The 18879-nt window shown below is 36.6% G+C and overlaps 5 protein-coding genes and 1 pseudogene across 6 annotated transcripts; 2 read left to right on the forward strand and 4 right to left on the reverse strand.

The window, feature by feature from the left end:
- The first annotated feature begins 125 nt into the window (after nucleotides 1–125).
- Nucleotides 126–2373, forward strand: LOC140809160 (alpha-amylase). The gene is made up of 4 exons (XM_073166653.1): nucleotides 126–254; nucleotides 399–529; nucleotides 880–1687; nucleotides 1812–2373. Exons 1-4 carry the CDS (start codon nucleotides 177–179, stop codon nucleotides 2061–2063), a joined length of 1269 nt encoding a protein of 422 aa, XP_073022754.1. The 5' UTR covers nucleotides 126–176; the 3' UTR covers nucleotides 2064–2373.
- Nucleotides 2374–2379: 6 nt separating this feature from the next.
- LOC140810512 (B3 domain-containing protein At5g42700-like) lies at nucleotides 2380–4121 on the reverse strand (annotated as a pseudogene).
- A 138-nt stretch (nucleotides 4122–4259) lies between these two features.
- On the reverse strand, nucleotides 4260–6897 carry LOC140809161 (uncharacterized). Its single transcript, XM_073166654.1, has 5 exons — nucleotides 6499–6897; nucleotides 6270–6398; nucleotides 5990–6154; nucleotides 5024–5326; nucleotides 4260–4517 (listed from the first exon to the last, which is right to left on the reverse strand). The coding sequence occupies exons 1-5, from the start codon at nucleotides 6787–6789 to the stop codon at nucleotides 4377–4379; spliced, it is 1029 nt and encodes a 342-aa protein (XP_073022755.1). The 5' UTR covers nucleotides 6790–6897; the 3' UTR covers nucleotides 4260–4376.
- A 486-nt stretch (nucleotides 6898–7383) lies between these two features.
- LOC140809963 (uncharacterized) lies at nucleotides 7384–10372 on the reverse strand. 2 transcript variants are annotated; one of them, XM_073167752.1, is made up of 7 exons: nucleotides 9983–10372; nucleotides 9216–9273; nucleotides 9017–9088; nucleotides 8836–8871; nucleotides 8440–8679; nucleotides 8209–8350; nucleotides 7384–8022 (listed from the first exon to the last, which is right to left on the reverse strand). In XM_073167752.1, the coding sequence occupies exons 1-7, from the start codon at nucleotides 10156–10158 to the stop codon at nucleotides 7529–7531; spliced, it is 1218 nt and encodes a 405-aa protein (XP_073023853.1). In that variant the 5' UTR covers nucleotides 10159–10372; the 3' UTR covers nucleotides 7384–7528. The 2 variants fall into 2 exon arrangements, with proteins under 2 accessions (XP_073023853.1, XP_073023852.1); XM_073167751.1 differs by having other exon boundaries at nucleotides 9008–9088; nucleotides 9983–10370.
- A 1133-nt stretch (nucleotides 10373–11505) lies between these two features.
- Nucleotides 11506–13593, reverse strand: LOC140809888 (uncharacterized). The gene is made up of 2 exons (XM_073167662.1): nucleotides 13460–13593; nucleotides 11506–12180 (listed from the first exon to the last, which is right to left on the reverse strand). The coding sequence occupies exon 2, from the start codon at nucleotides 12153–12155 to the stop codon at nucleotides 11616–11618; it is 540 nt and encodes a 179-aa protein (XP_073023763.1). The 5' UTR covers nucleotides 12156–12180; nucleotides 13460–13593; the 3' UTR covers nucleotides 11506–11615.
- Nucleotides 13594–14312: 719 nt separating this feature from the next.
- LOC140809921 (thylakoid lumenal 29 kDa protein, chloroplastic) lies at nucleotides 14313–18527 on the forward strand. The gene is made up of 11 exons (XM_073167702.1): nucleotides 14313–14474; nucleotides 14564–14659; nucleotides 15822–15906; nucleotides 15997–16031; nucleotides 16119–16184; nucleotides 16263–16303; nucleotides 16501–16631; nucleotides 16858–16964; nucleotides 17678–17815; nucleotides 17961–18095; nucleotides 18226–18527. The coding sequence occupies exons 1-11, from the start codon at nucleotides 14382–14384 to the stop codon at nucleotides 18334–18336; spliced, it is 1038 nt and encodes a 345-aa protein (XP_073023803.1). The 5' UTR covers nucleotides 14313–14381; the 3' UTR covers nucleotides 18337–18527.
- Nucleotides 18528–18879: the final 352 nt, after the last annotated feature.

The raw sequence follows: 18879 nt of genomic DNA on the forward strand, positions 1-18879 counted from the left end.
GTCAATGAAAACCATATCCTTTACTCCTAATATTATTATTACCGCGTTAGGCAATTTGAAAGTTGAATAATAATATAATAATAATTTATTACTCTATCATCCTATGCGCTTTTACCACGGTTAAAACGTATATATTAATCAATCAAGTCGTTGCCAAAGAAGAAGAAGCGATAATCATGAAGACTCTTGTTTCGTCTCTTCTGTTTTTCCATTCTTTCTTGCCGGCTTTTGTCTCTGCTACTCTATTGTTTCAGGTGTATATACATTTCGATCTTTCTTTTGCTTGGTTTGATTATCATCTGCATGATCTTGTGGTTAAAGTTTGATGAATTTGTGGGTACCCGTACATTTTTGTTTAGATTTAGATTAACATGTGGACGTGCTGATTTGATCACCAGGGATTCAACTGGGAATCAAGCAACAAGGAAGGGGGCTTGTACAACTCGCTTATGAATGTCGTACCCGACATAGCCAGTGCTGGATTCACTCACGTTTGGCTGCCGCCACCTTCTCATTCAATTGCACCCCAAGTTGAGTCCGCCGTTTTCTTTTTTAGTTTGCTCCTCAAATTCTACTGTTTTATTTTTTGACACATGGAAACATGATCACGCGGGTTTTGTGGACGATTTAATTATCATCACAGGAAAACCCTGCTGAACATGTCTTACATCTGCATCCAACGATTTTTTGTTTTGTTGGTCACACTATGTGGTGTGTATGACATGTGTTCGAGCCATGTCTATCTTTGCAGCTTGATTGTGACGGTTTATGATGTGGTTATAAAAGTAAATCCTGTGCAGAACTTTGCAACAGCTTGATGACTAATGACTCAATGCAGATTAGGAATTAGTTCATCATAATATAAAATGATAATCATGCAGGTTATCTGCCAGGAAGGTTATACGACCTTGATGCTTCGAAGTACGGAAATGGGGGGCAACTTAAATCATTAACCCAGTCGTTCCATGAGAAGGGCGTCAAAGTCCTTGCTGATATTGTTATAAACCACAGAACTGCTGAGAAAAAGGATGACAGAGGAATATACTGCATCTTTGAAGGAGGAACTCCCGATGATAGACTCGATTGGGGGCCGTCATTCATCTGCAGGGACGATACCCAATATTCAGATGGCAATGGGAATCTTGATTCAGGAGAAGGGTATGAACCCGCTCCCGATATTGATCATTTGAATCCAAAGGTGCAACATGATCTATCAGATTGGCTTAACTGGCTCAAGGCGGATATCGGGTTTGACGGATGGAGGTTTGATTTTGTGAAGGGATATTCTCCCAGTATAACCAAGATATATATGCAAAAAACGTCCCCAGATTTCGCAGTTGGGGAACTCTGGGACTCCCTTTCCTATGGACAGGATGGGAAACCAGAATATAATCAAGATAGGCATCGGAACGAACTGGTTCAGTGGGTTCAGAATGGTGGCGGGAGTGTCACAGCTTTTGATTTCACTACAAAGGGGATACTTCAAGCTGCTGTGCAAGGAGAATTGTGGAGATTGAAGGATTCCAATGGGCGTCCTCCGGGGTTGATAGGCGTTTTGCCTAACAATGCCGTCACTTTTATTGACAATCATGATACGGGATCCACACAAAATTTATGGCCATTTCCATCTAACAAAATCATGCAAGGATATGCTTATATCCTAACCCATCCTGGAATCCCATCCGTGGTAACTTTTTCACTGCTGGCGTATACATTCAAAAAGAATTACTTGTTCTTTTTACTGCGTTTAGGATGCCTTAGCTGAAATGCTGGATGGATGATGCTGATTTACTCGTTTATCTTGTACACAGTTTTATGACCACTTCTTTGATTGGGGGAAGAAGGATGAAATTGCTGTATTATGTGCTATTCGAGCAAGAAATGGCATCGTAGCAACAAGTAAAGTGGAGATTTTGGCTGCTGATGCTGATCTCTACGTGGCAAAGATTGACAATAAGATTATTTCAAAAATTGGCCCGAAAATGGATCTTGGGAACCTAATTCCGCCCGATTTTAAGGTATCAACCTCTGGAAATGACTATGCAGTTTGGGAGAAGAAATAGTGTTACATGTTTGATTTCAGCAAGACATTAAGCAGCAGCTTTTTCTGAAACAATGTGATGTATTGGAAATACTGGGTTTTAATAGAATGAAGTATTCACATGATCCAACTCCATTTCTAGTTCTCTGTGTGTGTGTACATATGAGGCAAAATGATACAATGCTTTTTCACAAGATTTATATACATGTGAAATTGTTGCACGACCTATGACACGTTCATCTTCAGCGATTCAATCAAGATAATGTCTGTCCATCCATGGATGTATCAGCATTGGCAATCTTCTCAGAGCTCTCCACCCTTATCACAAACACCTAGTAAACCATCGTAACGACATGAGTTACACAAACAAGGTATATATATAAGTATGAGTGGACTGAACACAGTAGCAAGAGCAATTTTGTTCTATTTGAAGGAATAGCATGAAATCACGCATTAACTATATTATGAATCTGCTCCAACTAATAGCGCTCAATACAAAACTGGCATTCAACATATTTTGATGTAATAATATAAACTTTGTACCGTTAGAACTGTAGGTCGAATTAGCTGAAAAACAAGTGCATCACCATCTACCAAGTATGTTCAACAGCAAACTTCTTCCATCCTCCACTGACTCCTGATTTCCGAGCCAGGTAGATCACTGACCACTCTTCTCCTTCTTTGTCTATCAATAAAATTACTCCACTGTTTCTTGGAAGTTGTCTTTTGCTGAAATGAGATGAAAGCCCTGCATTTATCATTAACACATTACTTGGTTTATTTGTATATTCCAAGAGAATGATCATTAAATTATATTGCGATGAAATAACTCTTGTATTCCAAAAAGTTGATACCCAAAACGATGATAAAAGCAAATGGTGGTTAAGCAGAGTCTAAGAGTAAGGAACTAACTAAAATAGCGAAGCTCACCAGTCAAAATCCACCACTGACATGGGAGGGAAGCATTGATCTGACAAGTGAGGGACAATCGAATCCAGAGTTGATTCCAGTTCCTCAGCTTTCTTTATCGTGCACTCCCCCTTGCTTCGTCTGATGCATAATACACTCGATTCAATATATCCCTCGTGCCATTCGTTATCCTAGAATAATCCATGCAAACTAACACAAGAAAAATGTATGGAAAAATATAAGGGATTTCAACTAGCATAAATCAGCATTTTATCCAACCCGAGTCAAGATTGAACCTTTGAGGAATCAGCACACGCTCGGAAACAGTAACCTGCTACCGGGCATACAACTTTAATCCAAACTCTTGAAAAATAACGAAATTAAAAGCAAAAAATCGATTAGGAAAGAAGAAGAAAAAAGACAGCAGTACCTCCTAGTATTTGGTTACTGGTTTGCTGGAGAATCTTTTCAATCTTCTTACAGGAACAAGCTCAGTTCTTGCCACCCGGGGTTTTATTTTCTTCATCTTCCCATTCATTAAAATGGAAAAAAGAGGGTACTTGAGGTTAACATACACAATACAAAAATGAAATCATACGAAAACACACAGAGAGGGAGAGAGAGCTGAACTGGAGAAGTTTTGGGAGATGAAGCATTCTTGACTGCCTGAGAGAGAAGAGGGAGATGGAGCTGTTCCATTCTCTTCTTGTTTTCTTCCAATCTTTGCTGCCGTGTTTTCTCATATTTCACCATTTTTTCCACTTGCTGGTTCAGAAATTTTTTTTTGTATTTCCACAATGAACGAGGAGGAATGAGCAAGAAGAATTTTGCTGATTTGAAATGGGTAGCTCTTAATTGACTCTTTAGATTATTTCATGAAATTTTTTCTGATTATTTTATATTTTAAAAGTTTTTAGCATTTTGATTATATAATAATTTGAAACATAACTAATAGTAGAATATTAAATAAATGATTAGAATAGATTTGAAATAGTAATGTTGATTTGTGAAAATTAAGTGAGGAAACAACTATCCTGTACTTAAAAAGTTCCTCCGACCAAAACGCTCGGTACAAAAACACCTTTTAAAATTTATTTTACATCTGATATTTAAAGAAACTTTTTTTATATCATATTTGCTACACTTTCTTAAACAATTTTTTTAAAAAAAAAACCAAGTAAATAAGTCATTTTTTAATTCACACAAAATATCTTATCTTATTTGTTACGTGGAAATTGGTTATATGAACATTTCCACAATATAAATTATTGTTTTAAAAATATTTGTAGTATCTGTTGACATGGTGAAATGTTTGCACGTCAGTGATTTCATAAAAAAAAAAAGGATTAAGAAGCCAAACACATTGTACAATCAACATCGAGGTAAAAAGATTACAGTATATAAATGTGGAATCAAGAAATGTTTACTAATATTTAATCAAGCCTAAGCTCTTCAACCATGGAAGCATCTCTGTTAAGCCTTCTTCCAAAGTTCTTGGGTTATAATCGAGCTCCATCTTAGCCTTTTCGCACGAGTATGCCCATTGATGCCTAAGAACGCTTACAGTCTGTCAAGCAAGGGCAGAAATCAAGTATAAGTCAGCACACATGAGTACATGTCGGAAGACACCAAGTGTTGTTGAACACCTCAACTCGTAGAAGTAAGATATTTGGCACATACAGCCTAGAGTCATGTAATTTAAACCATTGTTACCATTCAATGTATTTGCACGGTTTCTCTGAAACGAGAATCTGCAATAAAATTGAGAACTAATCCAGCGGTCCTGATAAAATCCAGTATTTACCAAAAACTTCAGGGAATAAATTGTAGCTGCAACAATATCTACGACCATTTGGTCCCAGCCTATAAATTGCAAAACTAAAAAATTTCCAACTTCAGTTATTACATGGCTTAAATTGGAAAAGGCATCTTGTCTTGTTTATGGGGAACAAGCACTGTTTTTGCGTCTGAAGTTGTAGATAGTAGGGGTTCCAAGTTCACAAAAATGAAATTTGTTCACACAATAAATTGAGAAAAAGAACACAGTCAACAGAAACACAATAAATTCCATACCGGCGGACTGATCAAGGGAAGCTTCCCCGTTAATCTGGAGAAAAGAATAGATAACCATCCATATGCTTCAACAAGCCAAAGTGGGAGGCCAAACGAAGGTTTTGCAGTATGAGTTATGGACGCAGCTAGATCAAAAACATCCTTAAAGGACGCGTTTTCTCCTGTCAGAAGGTATCTTTCACCCACTCGACCTTTGTTCATTGCTGCAATGTGACCCTGTGCTACATCATCCACATGGCAGAATGAGAATCCTTTTTCTTGGCCAACGTAACCAGGTAACCGCCAATTAAAACGTTCCACGAGCTGACAGAAAGAATAAGCAAGCAGTTACTAAAAGGGAAAAAAAATGTCCCCTGAAACAAGAAGATACTCATCAAGGATGAACATCCAAAGCTTATTACCTGAGCTTCACCTAAAGGACTGTACTAACAATCATATCATAACAAATGACTAAGATAGAACCGAGGTCTAACATCCACATAGTAAAAATCAAAGTGACTGCCAGAGTAATATAATCACAACAAGATCGAATATTTCCTGATTAAACAATGAGTTGAGGTATAGCATTCATGTTCCAGTATTGGTATACAATATGCTTTAACTAATCCAGAAATTAATACCTCAAATTTCAGCATAATCAACCACATCTCCAAAATAAAATTCATTATACATCTCCTATGAATATCATTCCAGAAAAGACAAAAAATTGTGTGAGACGGTCTCACGAGTCGTATTTGTGAGACGGATCTTTTATTTGGGTCATCCATTAAAAAATATTAATTTTTATGCTAAGAGTATTACTTTTTATTGTAGATATGGGTAGGATTAACTCGTCTCACAGGTTATGATCCGTGAGATGATCTCACAAGACTCACTCTTCAGAAAAACATGGTGGTGTCAACATCATCCGTTTTGATTAAATGCAGTCATCAATTACCAACTAGTAAGATCGCAAATAATTTTTACCAGATGCGCCACCACGTTTCCGGTAGTGACTTTGCCAGGTCCATATATAACTCCTGGATAAACAGGAACTATAGGTATCCCCTCTTCTGCAGCTTCTAAAGCAATCTTATCAGCTATTACTTTCGATTTCTCATACTCTGAACAGAAACGCCCGGCAGGATGCATCTATTGAAATTGACGACAAACAAATATCCACAAAGATTAATTTTCCATCTAAAACCCCAAGGGAAAAAAAAAATCAATCTTTTAACTTAATTTCACAGTAAACAATTTTCTCCACCTGGGTTTCATCTGCAATACGCCCATCAGTTGACCCCAAGGCAAAAAACGATGATGTGTAGATAATTTTCTCTACACCCACGGTCTCTCTATATGCTCGCAAAACATTCTTAAGCCCTCCAACATTGACCTATGACAAATGATTCTCATGCAACAAAGTCAGATAAGAGCCGAGTTTAGACAAATAATCAGTTTATCGCCCAAAAAATATAGTCGGGGGAGAAGCTTACGACAGAGAATCTAGACGGGTCAGGGAGCCATGGCTCAACGAGGGCAGCGACGTGGACGATGACGTGGCAACCGGAGAAAGCATCAAGAAGCGACTGGTAGTCGGTAACATCACCGTAAGCAAGTTGAAGAGTCCCGCGGGTTGCACCGTCGTGGGCCGGCTGAGGTAAGCTGGAGAGATCGCTGGTTTTGCGAACAAATGCCTTGATGTGGTAGCCTTGGTTAAAGAGGGCATGGCAAATTCTACCGCCCAAGAAACCAGAAGCGCCGGTCACCAACACTGCCTTCTTCATTCTGCAATTTAATAAATAAACAAAGTGGAAGTTGGGATTTTATCATCCTACATTGTGGCATTGACATGATCGAAGAGTATTTTGACAATATAAATAATAATTTACTTGAATTTTTTTTCTTGAGATTTCTGCCTAAAACACACCAAGTCAACTCCAGATTCTATCAGTCGACACCAATTTGATCTAATTTCTTGTTTACCTCTAAAGCATTATTTACTTGATCATTTACTATGCTCATTTGTCACACATTCGTATTTTGGCAATTAATTTTGAATAGATTTCAAAATCATTTCGTCATTTTAAACTTCTCAAATAATCTAAAGCTCAAATTATCCCAACACGTACAAATGAGTTGGAATGTTAAACAAGAAGTCGGAGTATTAAACTGTTTGACATGAAAGAATGTATTTGTTCAACTTTTTGTCTCAAGTATTATCTTTGAATAAGAATTATAAATCATTATGTTGTTTGATCACTTGTGATGGTGAACTCGACTTTTGCCAATATACTCCATTTCGTCATATCCATGACAATCGAGTTACCAACTTTGCCAGGAAGGACGAAACACTGATGCATCAGAAACAGGGGTAAACATTGGGAGTTAGAACGTTCAAATTTATTCCAATATAGTGATCTTTCATCTACATCATACTAATTTTACAGATGGTTCCTGGATAAAAGTTATCATACTTTAAGAATCCATGTGCAATAAAATCCACAAATACTTCAACCAGAAACTTCATAATCTTGAGCGGCGTAAGCATTTCATAGGGTTGAAAGGCGAATGTCTCCGACCAGATGTAAAAGGCTCTCTTCTCAATGTGTGTGATGACCCTATATCCCAGTTTTCCACATTTTTTGGGACACAGACGTCGAACAGGAATTGACCAAGAATCCCATGGACACCGATTTTCGGTGGGCTTGATAGAGGAATATAACGTTCCTTATGTTCATCATGAACCGACCCAACGCCCCTATCCTCATGATACACTACAGAACCGGGCACAACTAAATGGTTGTTTAAGTCGAGTGTGATTCTTTCAAAGCTCTGATTTGATCTTGAAGCTGCTTTTCTCAAGTTGTGAAATGGATCCGAAATCTCTGTATCGGTTCTTTCTACGCCCATTTTCTCTCCTTCCAGTTGTCGTATTCTTTGAGAGTATACTGCAGCAGCTTTTCCAAGAAGCTCGGTCACAGCCGCCCGGTATTCAACAGGATAATTTCGAAAATGGCCTGCGTAAGATATAGTCATCAATTAGACAACTCACAGTTCTTCAAATTATCAGTCAAAAATGTTCAAGGAAATGCAATCATGGCAGGCAGGTGAAATTCAATGATTCAATGCTTAGTTCATAAGGCGAGCATAAACTAAGGTAACAAACGCAAAGGGGCTGAAAAGTGAAAAATCCATAAACATACCAACGTGAGATGAACTGTTCCACTTGACCAATTTAACGTCAGCTCCAAGGACTTTCAGTCTCGTAGCAAAATTGTAAATTATTTGAAAAGGAGCAAGATCATCGTCTTCCGAGCACAATATGAGATATGGAGCACCCATGCTCTGATGACAAGATAACAGTAACAGTGAATGGTTAACTAAAAGTTGAAGCAGTAGTTTTAACTTTTAAATTAAATACGACAGATTCTTACAACTGTGGAGTAGAGTGTTTGCCAGTACTCAGCACGTTGTGATTCAAATCTGCTAAGAAAAAGTGCATCTAGACTGGAAGAGATGCAATTGGCAATCGATGTCACCAGTCGGGGAGGATGCGACATTTTTAAAACACTTGGATGGAGAACAAATCGAGTGCCCAAGTCGCTAGTAAAGTCCACAGGAGTGGAATCAAAAATATTGCCAGAAAGACAGTCTTTAACAAGCCGAAAGTCATGCTTCATAAAGAAATACAGCTGTCAGTTAGGGGAAAATTTTTCCTAAGATTCTTGTAGAACCAGGATTTGCACTACGGCAACAATGAAAATATCTTAAGCAAAATAACAGATGGATATAGGGATAGAAAGCATCAAGATATGTAGAAGAAAGTATACCAACTTAACTCGAGTGTCACACATGCCTTCGATTATCTGCAACCACATGGACATAGTAAGATCTCGATTGTTTTACCTATTTGCTATGCTTTGGCGGAGAAAAGTTATAAACAACCCATAAACAGCTAGACAAAACAAATACTTGTTTTTAGTTTACAAAAATGGCACATACGTGGAGAACCTTATACATGCAAGCTTTTGGCCCGCCGGAAAAAGATGCAAAGACAACTGGGCAAGGCTGAATTTTTAGCTCCTGCATACAGAAAATACATAGGATGTCTGTGAGCAAAAGTCATTTGAAAAAGACATTGACAACAATGTCTTTTGTGACTTTGTCTTTGCAATTTGTTAACTAAATAGGTGAATTTCATATGACTAACCTGAACAAGCTCGCTGACAATTTCCAGAGCCAATGACTCAGCTTTATCTGGAAAGAATCTGCAAATAAAGCGACACAGATATTGACATTCGTACAGCAGTAAAGCATGTGACCATGGAATTCTAACAGTTTATACAGCCGAGGTACATACAAAGCAGCAACTAGATTCATATCCATCAGACAAGGAAACAACCAAATAAGATATCTGAGATAAGCATAGTTCTATCCGATTAAAAAAACGGTAAACTGGGCATTAGGAGCATTTTTTACTGCGTAATGTAAGGAACTACCGTCAAGACGATTTTGTTACCCACATGGGATCAGTGTTTCCATCGCTAAAAAACAACTCCCACGAGACAGTTATTTGAAGTCTTGATGACAAACATATCGAACAAAACTTGAGGGATAAATTCCGTTGCAATAAAATGATTCCTCAAAATACAACTTCAAGTGTGTCAGCGAGAATCTATTCTTACTTAAATCTAAACAATCCATTGGATCATTCCATTTTATTCACCAAGCAAAGTTAAAAGTAAGCGGATTCAAATATCCCATCAAACACGTTAAGTATAAAAGGACTACAATTCAATCCCAAGCCAAATAAATACGTTCAATTTCATCGAATGAACAAAACTAAAAAAAACACCACTAAGATCAAATCTTTTTCAAACTGAATCAAACTCAACCACTACTTAAAAGCAAGCGATAATCGGAATCACAGCGCCGCAATGGCAATAAAAGGATTTGTTTTTTTTTTTTTCAGCTTACAGATTGAGAAATTGGGAGTGGCAAACAAGGGAATTCCATCCAATAGAAGAGTAGAGATCGACATAATTCTTCAAGTGCTTGTCTTGACTCGACATCCACGCAAACACCACGACTATTCCTTCCACTTTCCCCCTCTCCTTTCTTCCCCAGTAATGCCTTCCTCCAAATCCCCACATATCGCAAATCTTCCTCCGAATAAACAAACAAGAATTCCAAGAAAATTGACCAATATTTCTCGAAAATCACAGGCGAATCACGAGAGATGATTCCCGGTTTTAACTTTATTCAGGAGATTTATTAAAAAAAAAAAAAAGGAGTATAATAATATGTAATTTTAAATGATTAATGGTTTTACTTTTCCTGCGTGTTGGTGTCATTCAAGTTCACCGCGATTCTTTCACTACTCGCAGCGTTTAGGAAATAAGGTCATGTAATTGTGGTCTGAACCAATTTTTTTTTATATTTTATGTAAAATTATGGCGATCTTTAAATAAATTAAATTTGGAAGATATCCGAAATATTTCTAATTTAAACTTTAAATCTCATGTCGACGCATTGAATAAAAACATAATATATTAATATTTTAGTTTTTGCCAAAAACTTGGGACGAATTTTGAGAGACTGGTTCCATAGTATTTTATCAATCACTGTCTTGCCTATATCGATTCGGTGGATATACTTAAACATATCATTAGATATACAACTATTAGACAGTGTTTGTAAACACTGTCTAAAATATTTACACACACCACCTTAACATTGTTAAAAATAGATTAATTTAAAGTCACGTGCTATTAGGCCAGGGGACTATCAAATTCAATGGGCTAAATATGACAAAGAGATCTAATGTAATGGAAAGTTCGGTCATCATCGAATTGCCCCACAACAAGGACATTGAATTATCAAAATTAACTAATTGATTTTTGATAAAAACTTGTGTGAGACAATTTTACGGTTCATATTTTGTGATACGAATCTCTTATTTGGATCATCCATGAAAAAATATTACTTTTTATGTTAAAAATATTATTTTTTATTATGAATATCAATAAGATTGACATGTCTCATAAATAAAGATTCTTAAAACCATCTCACAAGATACATATTCTTGATTTTTAACAATAACAGCAAGTGAATACAGAGGCTTTTATTTTTTTGGATTAAAACAATATAGATTTTTAAGCTGTTCATCAAGAATAAGACTTTCTTTGTCTAAACTTACTCATCCCTCAACCACATTGGTATTAAAAGAAATCGAAAATTGACCGATATGGGAGAAATTCGCAAGCAATTATTTACCTCATTGATAATACTCGTGATCAAGAGAAATCGAACTCCTCACATTCAAAAGAAAGAGATGTTTGTAGATATTTATAACTGAACGTAAACAAGGCATTTTGCAAATAAAAATATTTAAAGACAGTTCTAAGTAATTTTCCATTGTTTTGGGGTCTAGAAATCGAGTGGGTTTACAATAATATGACTGCATACTGGGTTTACTATCTCTCCATTTTCTTTCCGACTGACATGGAAACAGAATTGTTCTTCATTGCTCAAAGGGGTTAATGAACATCTTATAAATTACGCAGTAACGATATCACAAATGATTGAAATAAGAAATCGAATTATTCAACTAAACCTGCAGCGTAACATCTGCATCAATATATAACCCGACTTTAATAGAGCAAGATCCACATGGAAGAACGATTGATGCTGGAAACGATCCTGGTGTCCGTAAGGATATTTTATTACCATTCCTCAAAAATGTATATCCCAGTTCTTCCAACTCCAAAGAATCGACCAAGAAGCAATCACCACACCTGCAATGGTAGGAAAATTCAAAACAATCACCAGCATCTTCAAAAGCCATGTCCTGTAACCTAAGATAATCAGCTGTTGTAGAATCCTGTCTAAGTATTTGCAGTTCATTGTCATAGAGTGCACGAGATCTTGGATCACTGAGGGTTTCCCATGCTCTCTGCACCTCTAAAAACTCATTTCCGGATCCGTGTTTGTGATTGGATGTTTCTGAGGTCCTTTGCAGTTGTTTATCAGGATGACAGTTGAGAATGACCATTCGATAAGTTTTACGGATTTCTTCAGGGCTAGCATCTTCCTTCACACCCATAGTTTCATAATGGGTTTTCTTGCTGAACTTGGTTCTAAGTATCATGACTGATCAGTGATCGCATCCAAAACTTCATTGTACGAGAACAAAGAAAATCAACAGAAATATCTACCAATTAGATTATACTAGTTACAAAACAGGGATACGAGAGAGGAAAATACCAATATTTATGAACGAAAGGTCAACTTATACACACTACAATTGCTTAGGCTAAATATTTAAGAAAACAAAGAAAATGGATGTACATTGAACAAAATAGATTGAATTTACTATGTCCCCACAATTCAATAGGTTAATCACGATTATACACTCATTTAACCACAAAATATTCATCATGGTTTCCACATTGGCTCAAACAGGAATCTAGAATATTAAACACTGAAAGACAAGGTTTGAGGTTGGACAAGGACTAGGAACATAGAACCCCCATGCACCTCTATATTTCATACTCCAACCTATACATCTGCAAATAAATTGTTTTACCAGACAAACAGTGACACATATCCAAATGGAGAACCTTATATCCAAATGATTTAGTTCCCAATATATCAGTAACATATAAAGCTTGAGGCAAGATATAGCAAATGCAAAGAGTGAAGCCAACACCATCTCCATTCTCCCTAAACACTCATTCCTTCCCCACGCCAACCAGTTATCATCTGACCTCAAATGAAGATGCAGGTCAAATCTATGCTAATCTCTCAGGGCCACAGCCAATAAACAATGTTAAGTGGCATTTGCAATTAAATCCTGTTTTCAGTTTAATCATTGCAGGTATGGCATCAGCAAGATTGGGATATGCAGTGAAGAAGAACAAAGAAAATGAAACAGAAAAGAAAATTCACGAGTTTGCAGAACAAATTTCTGAATTGTATTGAATGGATCGTGCATAATTCCTGTGCTCTGATTATGAACAACTATCTAACCAAACGAATGTGTCTACCTAATTAACTGCTTCACCACAAGACATAACTAAACCTAAATTTAAGCTGCTCTAAACCAAATAAATGAGTGTAACCCAATCACTGTTTGTCATCTGGCCATAAGCGTCTCAAATGAAACACAAGCCACCCAAACCTTGCCATTCGAGGCCATTATGCCATATAATCAAAATATACCATTTTCTTGATCCTTTCAGTCAAACCTTTTCACCTGTCCGAATCTCCCGCTAGCACGTATCTCTTCCACACAGACTCGTATCGGTTCGAACAAGAAATTATCTTTTACTCTATCAAATCAAATAATGAAATGGAAGCGAGGATGCACAAAAAATTCGGCGCGGTTCACCAATTTTTAACATTGTGGGCCTGATACAGAATCGCAACTCGTGAGAAAAGATTCATTATTACCTCGATGCAACGTCGTAGATGAGATTTTACTCCGTGCGAAACGGTCGCCGTGGACAGTTGCCGGAAGAATGGCTTCTTAGGGTTTACTGAGCCGCTGATTGAGAAATAATGAGAGTAGTACAGTGTTTTTATTTGGTTTGAATGTATATTTTTTAATACACACACACACACACACATATATTTACGTGTATCAATTTATATATATATTATATATATATATATATATATATAAATATAATGTATATACACATACACAAAATATATTTAAAAATGCATATTTGATCATTTTACGAAGAAATAAATTAATTTAGAATTCAGATAACATAAAAATTTCAGTGACAATTCAGATAAGATAAAAATCTCAGTGATGTACATGAATGTCTAAACTTTTTTGGTATTAAATAATTTTTCGTTGCTTTTGATTTATAATCTTTTATAATAATATTTTTTTCCTCTTATGAGTAAACATGCATGCTGTCTTTGGGTGTTCGAATTGTTAGACTAGATGAATATTTTAATAATGATCATAAGTTCGATTATGTCTGTTACCCTCTAATTTCTCTCTTTTTTTTTTCCTAATCACCATGGAAATTTTTGAAGTGGATACAAAACTCGATGACTTCAGATAATTTATTATTTCAAATCTTGCTCATGGATTTTTCAACTCTAGATTCATAAAACTGCATATGAACTTGATTTTTATAATTAAGTATTTTAAAATTAAATGCCAACAAAAGACATTATTAATAAAAAAAACTGATTATTTTTCCCTATATTGGATATTTAAAAAAAAAATCGTTGTATCATTCCACATGTATACGATGACTTTCGAGCAGGATAACGCAATATATGAGGACATCGCTCCACGTAACACCATACACTTAACTTCGATCCCCAGCTCTCCCATTCTAGCTAGAAAGAAATGGGGGCACTTTCCTTTATCTCAACCGTTCCTTCTGTAATTCCCTTAATTCAGTCAACACCAGCCACTGCCATTCTCCCCATTCATCATTCCGTATGTCCATTTTCTTGTTAATGCTCTGGTGAACTTGAGTTTTGACCAAGATTATAACATTGGATTTTTGTTTTTATGGGAATTTTCAGCGAACGATAACTTGCAAAGTGGAAGCTGATCCCGAAAATGAGTTTAGCTCCTCGCGACGCCACATTCTACATTGTTTTGGAGCTACCGTTGGAATGGTCAGATTTTTGCTTCCTCCACATTTACTATTTCGCAGTACTGGCTTTCACTTTGAAGGTCTATTTGACATTATTAGCCTTCATGATTCACGTGTTATGTGTATTTGATATTTTGTGTTCAATTATTGTGGTCGTGGTGACATTGTGCTATCTGATATTTTGGAGAATGAAATTTGATGGATTTTTGTAGCAACGAAGACAAATCTTTGTGATGGAGAATCATAGAACGTCGAAGGCTGTGATTTGAACCAAGATTATAAGTTAATGAGGGCCAAAGAAATTCGAAAAGGATTAAGTTTCATGCTTATCATCAGACGAAATTTTAACTGGCATTTTCATATGAACTGCGCGTCTCTGCCATTAGGCTCTCTTCAGTGTTCCTTGTTCCATTGAGAAAAGTTATCTTATTTTCCATGAATGCAATTACTTCCATCACATTTTTATTAAGCATCCATAATATTGCTTGGATCCCACTTCCGGCTATACAAGACGTTGTGGAGTGGCCTGTAAGTTGGGATGATCTACTGCCTAAAGGCCAGTCTTGGATTTGGGCTCTCTGGTTTAGCTCATGTAAGACTCAACATTGATGTTTTTATTGAGAATAGACCCAAATGATGGTTTGATTGTGCGTATTGCTACTAGCTGAACAGTGTCAATAATGTGGTTTGCATTCATGTTATAGATCGAATAAGATATACGCATTGCATATTGATAGGTCAGTAAAAGTTATCTAAAATGAGCTGCCATGAGCGGCTTCTCAAAGGGTTTGCAATGTTATAATCTCCATTGGTTTCACAAAAAATGGAGTTAGTAATGAGTTTGAATTGCTCTCCTGTCTAAAAAGGTAGTCTTTTGGATTTTGGATCCTTCAATGAGACGTATGGCTTAACGTTCATCTCTTGATGATTAGTCAAATACCTAACAAGCACGTGATACAGGTTGACATAGGACAGTGGAAGTCATTTTCAAAATGCCAATCCACATGATTCCAGCCGAAAACACACACACCATGGACTGACAAATAATCTTCTTTCACACACAAATGAAAAATTAAAATATGTTAGGCTTCTGTTCTTACTTCACCAAGATATTGGCCAGTTTTGATCAATTTGAACATATTCAAGTGGCAGAATGATGGATTTCTGCCAATCGACTTTCTCAGGACTTGATAGGAAGATCCAGTTCTTTCATTGAAGTGGCTAATGCTGCTGATTTGAACCAGCGTAGACAACGCTCTGAATTTCAATGTGAGCTTTTTCAGAACTTCCATTCGTTAATAATATGATACAGATATCTTCCTTTTGGCTGTAAAATTAGTGTATTTGTCTATTTTTCAGCGAAGATTAAGACAACTCTTTCTATTGCACTGAAGGTATATCTTAGTATTACAAGACTTTGATCTTTTTGTCCTTTTTCACTGGAAATGAGATGAATTACTCTTTTAATTTTGTCCTTGTAGGGGAACCCAGATCTTTTGCCATCAGTATTAACTCTGTCACTCAATGATGCTGTGACTTATGACAAGGTTAGGTATAATCTACTGTATTGTCTGCTGAAGATTAGGAGAACAAAAGATTGATGTATTTGCTCATCAAGTTTGCAGGCAACAAATTCTGGAGGCCCCAACGGATCAATTCGCATTAGGTAATATATTTGATATTGATATTAGTTTGTTGAGTTGTTTCTGTTCTTGTATTAAATAAATGTTAAGATTCACCAAACATCCTGACATAAATTTATGCATCACCACTTTCAAATGAGTTAACACCTAAATTTTTCCTTTCCCTGTAATACTCTTTTCATGTATCTTCTACAATTTTCTGTATATTTCTTTCTTGAAGCTCAGAGATTAACCGACCAGAAAATAAGGGGCTTTCCGGGGCTTTAAATTTGTTGGAGGAAGTGAAGAAAGAAATAGATTCATATTCCAAAGGTGGACCTATCGCGTATGCAGATCTTATCCACTTTGCAGGTTAGCTTTTGAATAGATTTCTATGAAACCGAGTGCTTCATCCATATATTTGCACCACTTAGAAGGAGATGACTGAAGGATATGCTGGCATTGCAAACTTTCCATTTCAGTTGCTGGGGAACAATATTAAATGCAATTCCTTGTAGACTGAAGCAATGTCTGTTTTTCAATAGTTCCAGCTACTCTATGGTTGTACTAAGATTATTTTCGTTCCTCCATAATGCAGCACAAAGTGCGGTCAAATCAACCTTTCTTGCTGCAGCTATTAGAAAATGTGGTGGGAATGAGGAGAAAGGGGCCTTACTGTACTCTGCGTATGGTTCAAGTGGGCAGGTTTGTTGCAATGCTGAAGATTGCTTACCAGTTATATGTTTTCCTCGTGTTACCTTAGCAACTAAATATATTCGATGCTTTTGCTCCATATCCTATAGGAAAAAGAACGTAAATTATGAAAAGAATGAGAAAGGAAAAATACTAGAAAAACTGATGTTGGGTGCATTACTCTACAGGCTAATCGGTGTATGTAGAGCTGAAAACTCCCCTTACATTCAAAATTCAGCTTATTCTCCTAAAGGACTAGTGCAATAAGGAGAAATAACAACTATAAATGATCACTGCTAGTCATCTAGACATCAAACATAAATCGTATCTAAATTAATCACTAAATCACGCATGCTGTGACTTCGATAATTGGTATATTCTATTAGGCTATGTTTGGATGGAAGGATTTGATTTAGATGACTAATCATTTGAAATTTATGGATGCGGATGACACGTCCTTCCAAAATGCATTGAAAAAGGAGGAGGAACCTGAAGTACCTACTCTAATTTTTATCCGAACGTAAATGATGGATTTGAGTGAGGAATTCCTTCTATTCAAATACAACTTCATGTTTTTCCAATGATTTTTTGGGAAAGATCATTGTATCCTGCACATTCGATTCTTAGGTATGACACAACTCGTGGATATGATCATGGATGTGAGAAACTATTTGTTTTCTTTTGGCTCGCTGCTATATTTTATTTTTACTTTTTTGATCGAATAGTGGGGCCTGTTTGATCGGGAGTTCGGAAGGTCCGATGCCCAAAAACCTGATCCAGAAGGAAGGGTCCCTCAGTGGGAGAAATCAAGCGTTCAGGAAATGAAGGATAAGTTCAAATCTATTGGCTTTGGCCCTCGCCAGGTAAACGAGACTGCCACTGCCTGTGTCCAACTAAAAAACCTGCATTTAATGATGGTATTCTAGCTAACTACTTCAGGACGTTTTGAGCTTAATAATCCGAATGTCGTAATGTCCCATTTTGCATATACTTTCTTTTATACTTCAGCTTGCTGTCATGTCGGCGTTCTTGGGTCCCGACCAATCCGCAACAGAGGCATTACTTGCCTCGGATCCAGAAGTCCTTCCATGGGTTCAGAAGTACCAACGTAGCCGTGAAACTGTTTCTCAGACTGATTATGAGGTATATTTTCGACATATGTAGCTGTAATCTGACATTTACAAGGGGGATATATATCTTGATCCGGACCCATTGTGGTGGCAAGCAAAATATCCATTCTGATTTAGCAACTGACCTTGGTTATTCCTTTCAGGTTGATCTCATCACCACTCTAACAAAATTGTGTTCCTTCGGCCAAGAAATCAATTATGAGGCCTACACGTATCCCGTCCCACGTGTAGATTTGGGAAAACTCAAATTGTAGAGATGTGGCCAGCAAGCGAAGGGGTGCAAATCGGGAAAAAAAAAAGTAGAGTTTTTCTATTTAATCTTTTTAAAAGTTATAATTTTGCCCCTAAATTCAATCAGAGTCATATTCCTCATGCCTTTTGCCCTTGGGGCCTGGGGTTTTTTTACATGTTAACATTGGGATTTTAATGTATTTCAACTCTTTCTCACGATGAATATTTGAAACGTGAAGTTTACAAATAGTTCAAATATGAGCAGAGCGGATTGCCCAACTATAGGTGGTCCAACAAATAATGATTATCATGTAAAAATCTAGTTCAAGAGAGGACGATTGTCTAAGTTCATATACAAACTTAAGATATTTTATCCAATCAATATAGGTTGACTAACTATATCCATCTCGAGCCAAGGTATATTATATATTATAAATAATTGTATATTGGTTGGGTTGGCCCTTAATGGCTCCCTGTGCCTCTCCACACCAAGTATTATGGTCTTCCAACCATGAACTCGTATCTTGTATGACCTATTCATATATTTGTTGGCCCAATATTGTCAA

Source organism: Primulina eburnea, chromosome 13, assembly GCF_022965805.1.
Source record: "Primulina eburnea isolate SZY01 chromosome 13, ASM2296580v1, whole genome shotgun sequence".
In the NCBI taxonomy this organism is placed as follows: Eukaryota; Viridiplantae; Streptophyta; class Magnoliopsida; order Lamiales; family Gesneriaceae; genus Primulina; species Primulina eburnea.